Here is an 11,692-nt window from a genome sequence, read left to right on the forward strand (position 1 = left end):
TTTGTCAAAGCATTGCTTGGGAAGTTTTGTAATCCATCACAGGGGATTATCTTGCACAGAACTACAGTTCTGATGTGGGGCAGGTCAGGAGTGGAAAATGAATGAGAAGGATTGAATGAAGAGATTTCACAGGGCAAAGCAGAGGCGTAGATAAGGTCAGACATGCTTCAAAATTGTATCAGTAAAAGAAGATAAAATGGATAAATAAAGAACTGTGTTTGAGTGGTAGGTCAAGGAGCAAGTCATTTTGGGTAGTGCAGAGCACAGAGGTTCTTGGGGTGCTAAGAGATTAAGAAAATAGAATACACCTGGCCAGGCTCCTGACCTGTTCCTAATGAAAGAGTTAACTTCCACTGCCCCTAAAAGATATTGTCATGCTTTCCTCCAGACCCTGTCCCAACATTAAGGCGTGCTTTGGCTCTTGTCCCTTCCTCAGTCAGACCACCTAAATTTGACATTACTCTGTGCTTTCTTTTGCTATGCAGGCTATACACAGTTCATCAAAATTTTCTCGTCTCCAATGGGATTTCCTTAGAGGACTCGGTGTCAAGTTTCCAACTGAATGCTTGGAAGCTAAGTCTGGTTTTCCACTTTTAGTTTAGGGTGGAGCTGGACTGATTTAACCTCACAGCTCTGTGGAGAACTTCTCAAGCAACAGCCTTTGCCAACCAAATTATGAACATCTTATAGATACCCTTATTCAGTGGCAGGGTTAAGTGGCTAAACTGAGCAAACTACAGCCTATTTCTGAAGTCCTCTCCTGAGGAACACCTTCATGCTCCCCCCAATAAAAATACTTGCAGCACGTGTGGTTCTGTGAGTAAGGGCTCCTGCTGGGGCCATCCCCTCCGAGTCTCCAGTGTCCTGCAGAAACGCATGAGGCTATGGAGGTGCAGCTGTGCCTGTGGCAGAATTGCTTCACACCACAGTACTGTGTCACATTACAGCTAAAATACTGAAATGGCATTAATTAATCTACCCTTTGCATTACATTTAGGATAATACTCAGTAGCGTGTGTCCTCTGTGGTAAAACTCTATTCTTGTGGAGGTTTTTAGGGTATCAAGGTAAGTTCACTATCTGCATCCCATGGAAAAGCACTTGCAGCCAGCTGGAAATGGCCAAAAGGAGATTTCTGGATTAATTTGTCCCAGGGCTTTGTGCAATACACTTCTCCCTGCCTACTTTGCATCTTCCTGCTGCTTTTACTTCATGTGTTTGGGATGCAGGTTTCTCTAGGAGAGGAACTTGTGATCCCCTGTAAATCTCTTAACACCCTAATTTCTGTAGAAAGAAACCATGTATTGTAAACAGATCTTGTTAACTGGCAGTTTCCAGCAAAATTGGAAAATTGGCAATATTTCCATTAATTTTGCTCTAGCAGGTACTGTCAATTAGCATAGTTATAAAGTGTAAACAAACCGAAAATACAGGCATAATCAATAAATAATTTCTAAAAAATTAAAGGCAGATGACTGTGCACACTTGTTATGATCTTCCTTCTGTTTAGTGAAAGATGAGTTGTAGATATAATTTGCCCTTACACTGCGTATGTCAATGACTGCTGGATTTTCAAAACATGATAAAACAGAGTATAATGGAAGAAGTTTCTCTCATTTCTCAAAACATGCAGTCTTAACTAAAACCCATAAATCCAAGATAAGCCTCTGCTGACTGCAGAAAACAGCGTTCTGAAATGTCCCATTCAGTCCCAGAGTTTCTTTGAACTCCTTGCAGTTTAGAGATAAAAAACAGCTTATGGATCAATGATAACTGTGTGATCTGAGACAGTTACTTGTGCTGCAATTTCACTCATCCTTCTTCCTGGGTAAGATGGTGCCTGGGGACACAATTTTCTGTGACCAATCTGCAAATTCTAAAGAAAACAGAGCTTTGGAAATTAGGATGTCTGTCTACCCAACCTTGGAGATCTTTGGAACAGAGCAGTGAAAACCCACAGGCAGCATGAGTTCCCTGTGGAAGATACTTGTGACTTGTGGGCAAAGAACCTGGTTTCTCATTTCTACCTAGCTTTGATATTCAGGTTTGAGCTGTTCTTCTGCCTCTTCAGCTACAAAAACACACTTTCTAAGCTTGTTTAACTGATACTATAATTTGGAGCTAAAAGAAATTGTTACATGATTTAGTTTTTCAAATCAAACTATGCAATTAACAACAGTGAAATAACTTTAAGAAGTGAAAGACATTTTTAATACCACTGAAGATACATTGCTGCAGTCTGCAGGCATGAAATACTCAATTGGCTAGTTGATATTTTTGGAGAATAAAGCATGGAGGATCTTAACCACATCACTCCGCTCTCTAGATGACTTCTGTCCTCCCGCGTGTTCCTGAATCAATCATTCGGACCTAGTGGTGCTGCTCTTGTGTTTTCAAAGAATGAACTCTGTGAGTTTCCTTAGCACAAACCTGGGAAGGGAATCAACGTTTTTCTAACTGTTCCACAGGGCCCGTTTTACTTTCGTGAGAAAGCTGAATTAAAGTACCTAAATTCCATTAATTTTTTTCTTGGATCTTCAGATTTCAGAGGTATGTGCACTTCTTCCCACCTAGCTTCTTACGCCTGCGCTATGCAAGCAAATATGCTCCGTATCAGCACACAATGGGATGTTTCAATTCATAGATTCATTAACCTTATAAACAAAAGGGATTATTGTCATCTGCAACTATGCAGCATGCCACGGATTTCTGTTTTCCAAATAAATGTCACATAAAATACCCCATCAATTTCAGGAAAATATTTTATCTTGATTCTAGTATTAGCCATGATAGAAAGTCCACCACACCCAAGCTTCCCAGATTTTAGATTATACAGTAGCAATGAAATTACAGATGTTTACATCTGAAATATTCTCCCAAGTGAAATCTGATATGCTGGAGCCTGCTGGTTGAATGAAAACTCTTGCACCTTTTGAGAATTAAGGATATAATAAATATTCATGTGATCAGCTGTGTAACATTGAAAAGGACAGCTGGCTCAGGAAAGTTCATTTGCTTGGTTTACTATGTGTATCTGTTAACATATTAGAAAAGAGTGCAAGAATTTATCTGCCAGAGGGTTTAATAGATAAAGTAGAGATTCTATTTTTTTCCCCTTAACTGATTACTTTTTACATTTAGCTATTATATAGGGGAAAAACAGGAAAGTTGCCCTCTACAACATACAGTCTCAACAGTTATGTCTAAAAGTACTAAACAGATACAAAACCAAATTCTTGATGTAAACCAGAAAAGCATTATTTGTTGGTAACATCTTCTTACAATCAGCTATTTCTAACGTATGGGTCTCCCAAGTGAGGATAAATAATTTTTATTTCCAAAAAGCAAGAGGCTGATGGATATATATAATGTTAGAAGCAATATCTATATTCAGCAACTGCTCTGGCTTTGTGTACAGCTGACCCAAGCATATGGACCTTCAGGTATAACGCCACTCTTTCTTTTCTACGACTTGAAGATGTGGGAAGGATGTTAATTTGGATCATGGAGAGCAAAAGTGGGTGATTTTATCAAATAAAAATATTAATATAGAGAAAAATGTAAATTTGTAGTTATCAGTAAATTTCTGAAAGGAGACCTTCACTTTTTAAATTCAATTATTTCTTTTAAATAATTTTGTATCTTAGTTTCTTAATTTAAGTTCTGTTTGCATAATGAGCTTAGAGCTGATCGTTGCACAATTAACTACCTTCTGGGAAAGCATCAACTGCTAGGTGCCCCCACTGGGTCAGTTTGCCTTCCTGACACAAATGCTGTAAATATCTGAGGGAGATTTAGGGGGAGAGGTTGATGGTTTCAAATATCTAAGAAGCTTTGGTGCTCTCAGGATTCAAATCTTCCTGATGTCATGAATTTTTTAAAAAACACACTGCAGAATAGTTAGATCCCGTCATAAGATCTATTGTTAGGAAATGCTTCTGCAGCATTGCTATTTTCTGCCAGATTCTTTTGGATCTAGGATTATGACTTCTGCCTTGGAAGGATTTTTTTTTCTTAAGGTGGATATCCATATATATCACTCTTGAGTATCATATTTAGGATGACTTGATAGTATCAGAGAAAAAAATACGAGATATCTATTTTGAAGGACTGTATGTTTAATATACATATAAACTGTACTTCACTAATTTCCCGTATTTTCAACAGTTAAAAAAATCTGTATAAATCCCTGTTCACCATCATGCTTTTCCTTTACCATCTCATCTATTGTGTAATCTGAGAAAAGTAAGAAATTAATTGTCCTCCAAAGGGGCAGCTTGTCTTCTGTGCTCACTCTTAGTGTGAATAATGGGATTCTTGAAAAACAAGCCACAAATCCAAGTGTTTCTGTGTAGCCTACTAATATTAAATGCTGCTCAGGTAATTCAGTGTTTCGAAATAAGTGGCTCAAATTCTCTGCGGAGTCTAATCCAGGCATGTGCTGCCACTGTTCAAAATGTACATATGTTTGGGGAACAGCTTGTGGTGAATTCTTAAAAGAGGTGTGAATAGATTAGTAAAAAATTTTAAGGACGAGTGGAATCATTTACCACTCCTCAAGTGATCTGGGACTTCCTTTAAAAGGTTACATTGTTAAGTGCTCTGCACAGATAAAAATAAAGCACTGAAGATGCAATTTAAGAAAAAATATGATGTGTTAACAAAGCCCTAATTAAATGCCAAACATGGGAGGTTTCTTCCCAAGAAGAGACCTGTGGTGCTGGGAGATACTGAAGAGCCACACAGCTCCGCACTGGCCCTGGCCAAGACCAGTGGCAGAGACGACAGCACCTACAGCAGACATTGACCTCCCTAGGCATCTCCTCAGCTTTCACAGCCACGACTTTCTGATTTAATCAGCAGTGAATCCACTCCTGTGAATTTGTCCAATCCCATTTTGAATCCTTTCATTCTTCTGGCCTTGCAGAAGGATGCCCCACCTTCTCTCTCCAAGCTGCAGGTAGCGATTTCATGGACCACTCCTTTGAGCAGAGGCCATTTTCTGCTTCTGACTGCCATGCTGTCTTTCTCTGAATCTTTGCTAGTTCAGTGCTATGATTTTTGAGATGAGGATACTGAAACTATCAGCAATACTCAGATTTCAGGTGCACAGTAGTAACTAGCAATAGTTTGTTTCATTTGCTATTCTTTTTCTAACTCTTAAAATTCTGTTTAGTGTTTTACTGAGTTAATGGTTTTAGAGAAGTAGGCATACTGATTTAAAGATCTCTTGCATGGTAATAATGATTTTAGGGCTCATCTCTGCTTAAACTTACGCAGGATTATTTTTTCCCCATGTGCATCATCTTGCATTTCATTTCATGAGATCTTGTCTGCCACTTCACTCAACCCACTCGGTACTGAGAGTTTTACAGCTCTTCCATGCCTGTTTTAGATGTGACCATTCTGAACGATAAAAATTCTCCGTTATGGAAATTCACAGTTCATTTCTACCTTTGTTCCTTAGCTTTTAATTAATTAATCCCCTATGAGAGTAGCTCCTTCTTATCCCTTCACAATAAGTATTTCACCACCAAAGGCTCTTAAAAATTATAAGTTTTCTAACATATTCTAACATGTTCATATTTTCATGAATAACCTGCACATCAGGCAACATGCATCCCTTAGAAGCACTCAAGCTTATAAATAAATCCTTAAATAAATCTTCCCCTCCCAAGGCAGCAGCAGGGACCATGGTGGCCAGGATATCGTGGCTTAGGAGAAGACTCAGGTAAAGTTCCACTGGGAAGAGCAAGCAGAGACCAGAAACTCCTTGGCATGTTACTGGGAGAGAAGGAACCAGGAGATAAACTTCTCCTCATATTATCTACAAATTCATAGAAACCAGCTTCTGCTGAATGGCTGTGAGTTTCATTAGTAAGTCATTGGATATACCTATAAAACCCTGATATGGCACACCAGTAGTCTCCTTCGCAGAATCTGATGGAGATTAAGGTTCCTTCTGTAAAAGTTTTCCACACCCCACTCTGCATCAAGATCGTATGACAACACATCCCTCCAATACAACCTCAGAAGAGGAGCATTAAATCCTCAAAAACCAAAGTGCAGTAGAAAAGGTACCTTGACAGACACAAATTTTGTTCTGAAGGTCACCTACTGTTGATCGTTTCATAGCATGGCAGGATGAAGGGAGTGCAGTGGTACCAAAACATCTAGAGGAGATATACCTTTATTGGGAAGGTAAAGGCCATTAGGCTTAAAAAGAAGAAAAAAAGGAATGCAAAGTTCCTCCTCTTTCTCCCTCCCTTCGCTTTTCTCAGAATTTGGAGCAGGATCAGACTCTCATGGCTCTCCCACTTCCAGCTTTGATTTCAGCAGACATCTCAAACATACATACAGCTGCTCTATTCATTTGTCAGGTGCTACAAGTCCAACAAAATTTGTTCTGGCAAATTAATTGGATTTCCCACCCACCCACCTACCCCCCTCACTAATGAAGTGATGTCTCTACTTAATTATTTAGGCTAGCAAAAACATCTTCTTTAGGTTTAGGAATGGCAGGCATGGGAATTTTAACAATGGCATCTAAAGCATAATACTTCCCCTTCTTTCTTCCTACTAAATTTCTTGCTCTTCCGTACAAGTCCGTCTCATTTTCAGATCTCCCCTGATGTGTAGTACAGACATGGTGTTTTCAGACAGATCTTTTATTACATATACCTGAAACAGGCACATTTTAGTCTTAGCTTAAATGATTCTTGATCATGTTTAAGAATTGATTTGATGAGAAAGGCTCTGTGTGAATGTAAACTATTTCAGAGTCAAGTCGCTCTTCAGTGTCAAGTTACTTGTTTACTTACTGATATGCATGATGGCAGTTCTATATCTGCATCGAGGGCAAAATAAACACAATTTTTGTACAAAGTGTGGCCATGCGTATTTAGTATATCTTAAAACACAGAAAGGTTTACACTCTGTGGTATAAATTATGTGCTTATTTCCTAAGCAGCAAATTATTTCTGAAGTATATTAGTTGTGTCCATACTACTAAAAACATAATTTAATTTATATTCTTGCCTGAACTGAAGTGATGAAGGAGTGTGCGGTTTGATTATGGCTTGCACTTCAGAGTTCTCACGTATATTTTTAATTCTCAGAAAATTAATTTTTAACACTGTAAACAACACTTGCATCAGTACTAGAAACAAAAGTCACTGAGGTATGTGTATTGTGACTTTGCATGAGATGTGCAATCTGTGTTTGTCACCATCACCTTCAGGGAATGTTTGTCAGAAAGCTGAGAAATTTGTTCTGCAGTGATGGAGTATTCTGAACACATCTCCTGTTAGAACCTTGTTTTATATAAGTATTGATAGCCTAGATATTTCCCCCCAAAAATGTTTGATGAATCTTTTCTTTCACCTTTTCCAAGTTCTCTTTAGATATTAGAATTTTGAGGTTATATTTAAAAAAAAAAAAAACACAACTGTTTTTAAACACCAGCTGCAGGTATATAGTGAGGCCAAGAAGCTTTGTGCTAAATTTGCCAAGACTGAAGTGTGGGATTGGTGAGGGATACTTAGACACCACTAGGATATTAGTAGAATATATAGTCAAATTTAATTGTGATAAGCATATTTACAAGTAGTAGAAAGAAAGGAAAATAGCATGCTCTTTGGGGAGTCTAGATAAAGAGAAAAGAAGTCAGCTATAGCATATGCTTTTAGTTAAAAACCAGAGGAGAACAGGGAAGAAACACTGGGAAAAAGATCAAGAGTAATATTTAGAAAATTCAATGGAAAAGGAGCAAAAAGGTGGAGAACCACAGAGAAGCACAAAAGTAGAAGCAAGGTTGATCTGTAATGTTTTGAGAATGGGAGAGACGGTGTCTATTTGATGTGGTAAGTGTCTATTCACTCATAATTAACTCTAAATTCATGCTAGCATGTATCTAATTATAAAGCTGCACATCTCAAGAAATCTTCAGTATGATTTCTATTTATCATTAACATATTTGAATGGAGGAGGAGAACAATTTAGTGAACCCTGGCCATTTCCAGTAGTAATATCTATTTATATATAAAATAAATCATGCTTGTAATGCCTCTGTTGCAACACACAAATAAAGAAATTCTGTAAACTAGGAGGTGGGAGGCAATTTATGACTACTACTTGTTGTGCAAATTTATCCCCTTCACTGTTTTAATGCCTTATTGTTCTCCTGATCTGTTTATTATCTTGTTACGTGCCAGGTTTGCAAACTAGCTGAACCGTAAACTGATTTTGGACTTCATGTGTATATGCCATGTGTATATGCACATCTGGATTCTGAATTTTTAGTGAAATTTGTACTGTGTTAATGCAAATGATATTGTATAAGAATTTATATTTTTAGATGTTTATATAAAAGCTGGTTTTTAATTCATATGGAATTTTCTTCCAAATGAACTCATTTTCTTTTGCTTGTGAACATCACCACTTGTTTCAGCATGTGCTAACTGTGACTATTGTTCTTTGCCTAGCCGTACCCCATAAAATAGGGCGGATAATTGATGGAAGTCCTGCGGATCGCTGTGCAAAACTTAAAGTTGGAGACCGGATCTTAGCTGTGAATGGCCAGTCTATTATTAACATGCCTCATGCAGATATTGTGAAGCTAATTAAAGATGCAGGTCTCAGCGTAACTCTTCGCATCATTCCTCAGGAGGGTAAGTCAATGGCCCTTAAAAACAGGAAGAAAATTTTAAGTAGCCTCCAATTAGCTTGAATTATGTCACCACTTGAAAGAACATCTTTTGTTTCACTTTCTCAGCTGTAACGTACAGCACACTAAAATTACATCCTTAGAATCAGCTCAAATAATATCTGAATTCTTGAAAAGGTTTCTAGTTATGAAAAGGGTATTTGAAGCAAATCTGGAGAAATGCGAGAGACAGATGAGTTCCAGAGAGTCAGTGTTAATGTCTTTCGGAAGAATTGCCTTCTACATGGTAAAGCACACGACAAGAGAGACAGGTTTTGAGGTCGTTCCCTTGTATCCTGCTATAAACCAAACTGAAGTTTGGCAAAGTGACTCACAAGAGACTGCAATGGCTGTCACCAGGCATGTTCAGCTACCCGGGACAAAAAGTGATGTGAAGGAAGAGTTCAGATTTGGTAGTTTCCTCTACGCATATCACTATAAATGCACAAGGCAGGAAAGAATTGAACCTTAATTTATCTCATTTGTAAGGTGAGGATAAGGGGACAGACTCATTATTCTGGTCATTACTCCCCAGCTAATCAGTGAAGATCTTTTGATGTTGGTTTCATGGGTTTTGAGGTTGATGTCAGGGCTCTTTTTAGTTTAGCAGTGTGCTGTACTGATGTATGAATTGTACCATATTAATGAGACTGTGGCTTTATATCTCAACAACAAATACCATTAGAGCTAGGAATGTCACACAGCAAGTAAAGTAATTACTTAATGATCCATGCTCCAGTTGGACGACCTTCACGTTCTGCTGCTGCATCCAGCAACAGGACAAAGGAATAGTCTGACACTGGCTATGGACTGTAACTGGGGGAACTTATCTACTTTGTTAAATGAATTCAGTGAAGGGAAAAACACAAACATACACAAGTTCAGAACTCATACCAAGAGCTGCTGTATAACAACTGGAGATCAATTTTGCAAGCGCCTACCAACAAGTGTGATGCTGCATACAGTCCATGCAGCTTATCTAGGCCTCCCTGGTACCCAGATTACTTCATATTAGCAAATTGCTAATAGTTCAGTGTTGGCGATGGAGACCTTAAATTAGAAAGAAATCAGAAGTGAGTCTGAGAGGCAGTGCTACAAGATGTTCTCAGGTGCTAGTGGTGAGAAATCATTTGTGCCCAAGGCATGGCTTCACTGCGTGACTGTGTGACACTGGACACCCCGTTTGCCTTCTGATACTAGCTTCCCAGCTTATAAAATTAGGAAAAAATCTAATATCTCTGTAATGTACTTTCAGGTGAAAAATATCATATAAATGCAAAGCAGTTTTAGAAGCAGCTTATGATTTGACTAGTTCATCCATAGTTATGAGAGTAATGTAGAAATGAGGGACAACATTCCCAATCTCCATCTCCGAAACTTTGTGATACAAAAGAGACTCACAGATGCAAAATGGGCAATTAAAGCCTTAAGCATAGTAATTACACAGACAAGTATTGCTTATGCCTGCATGAGGAGTGTTTTAAGTGTAAATATAAAAGCTTTTTTGACAATTAAGGCTAAATTGAGAAGATTTTTAATAAAGTAGCCAAAATTTTTAAAATATAAATTAAATAAATAGAGATCCATTAGAAATATGCAATCATAGGGGACAAACCTACATGTTAAAAAATAAAAAATAAAACCATTCAAAATTCAAATTAGATTCAAATATAAAACTAGGCAAGATCTGGATCGTGCATAGCTGTTGCTGATAGGGATGCTCAGCCATATGCATGTCCACTCTGGATGCTTTGCACACCACCACACTGGCCTCTCTTATTCAGTTTCAAGCAGGAATAAAAAAAAATAATGTGTATCTTTGCTGTTGATAATGCATTAGCAGTTACTTCTGCAGTGCTCTTGTGGGTGGAGTATCTCTCATTCACACTTCTTAATAGATAAAAGATGAGCTGCATAACTGTGCCAGTGTGTTGGGAGAAATACATTAGACATGAGCTCCATGCCAAATGTGTATTCCCTCCAGTGCAGCGGGAAGCCTGAAAGAAGATTGGCATCCTTTACTTGTAACAAGGCCACGAAGCCACATTTCCTACCCCAGCCTCTCTGTCTTTTTAAATTTTATGTTGTTTGGAAGAAGGATTGTGGTTTTCTGCAGTGTTCCTATGTGAAACCCTGATCATTTGGCCCAATACAGTGAAATAAAACATTGGTTTAGCTGGTTCATCAGAATTTATTGAGATTGGTTTTATTGTTCACAGTCCCCAAAGGTTTAAAAAAGAGGAAACTCTCATTGAGCTCAAAGACAGCAGGTGCTAACACAGGCACACCAGTGTTTTAGCTTTTGTGACAACAGTCTGTCATCCCATAACAGTGGTGAAAGTAATACAATCATTCATTCTTTCAAAACAAAAAGTATTTCAAATATCTAGAAGCTATGCTAAGGCACATGAAGGACAGGAGGGTGATGCGAGACACCCAACACCGCTTCACCAAGGGCAAGTCCTGCCTGACCAACCTAGTGGCCTTCTGTGATGGAATGACTGCACCAGTGGACAAGGGAAGAGCTATGGATGTCATCTATCTGGAATTCTGTAAGGCTTTTGACATGGTCCCCCACAACATCCTTCTCTCTAAATTGGCAAGATATAGGTTTGATGGGTGGACTGTTCGGTGGATGAGGAATTGATTGGATGGTTGCGTCCAGAGGGTAGTGATCAATGACTCAATGTCCAAATGGAGATCAGTGACAAGTGGTGTCCCTCAGACGTCCATATCAGTACCAGTACTGTCTAATATCTTCATCAATGACATAGTGGGATTGAGTGCACCCTTAGCAAGTTTGCAGAAGACACAAAGCTGTGCAGTGCAGCTGACACATCTGAGGGACAGGATGTCATCCAGAGGGACCTGGACAAGCTCGAGAAGTGGGACATGTGAACCTCATGAGGTTCAACCAGGGCAAATGCAAGGTCCTGTATTGTATCAAGGTGACACCACGGTATCAATGCAGGCTGGGGGATGAAGGGAT

The 11,692-nt window shown here is 38.7% G+C and overlaps 1 protein-coding gene across 1 annotated transcript in view; it reads left to right on the top strand.

The window, feature by feature from the left end:
- The window catches only part of LOC104159105 (membrane-associated guanylate kinase, WW and PDZ domain-containing protein 2-like), a gene marked incomplete at both ends in the record, with an annotated part of 70,268 nt that extends 61,600 nt beyond the window's left edge, over nucleotides 1-8,668 (top strand). Inside the window, one exon of the mRNA XM_009696925.1 lies at nucleotides 8,483-8,668. Coding sequence (XP_009695227.1) covers nucleotides 8,483-8,668 — 186 coding nt within the window. The remainder of the gene's footprint in view (nucleotides 1-8,482) is intronic.
- Nucleotides 8,669-11,692: the final 3,024 nt, after the last annotated feature.

Source organism: Cariama cristata, unplaced genomic scaffold (genome assembly GCF_000690535.1).
Source record: "Cariama cristata isolate BGI_N322 unplaced genomic scaffold, ASM69053v1 scaffold13963, whole genome shotgun sequence".
NCBI classification, from domain to species: domain Eukaryota; kingdom Metazoa; phylum Chordata; class Aves; order Cariamiformes; family Cariamidae; genus Cariama; species Cariama cristata.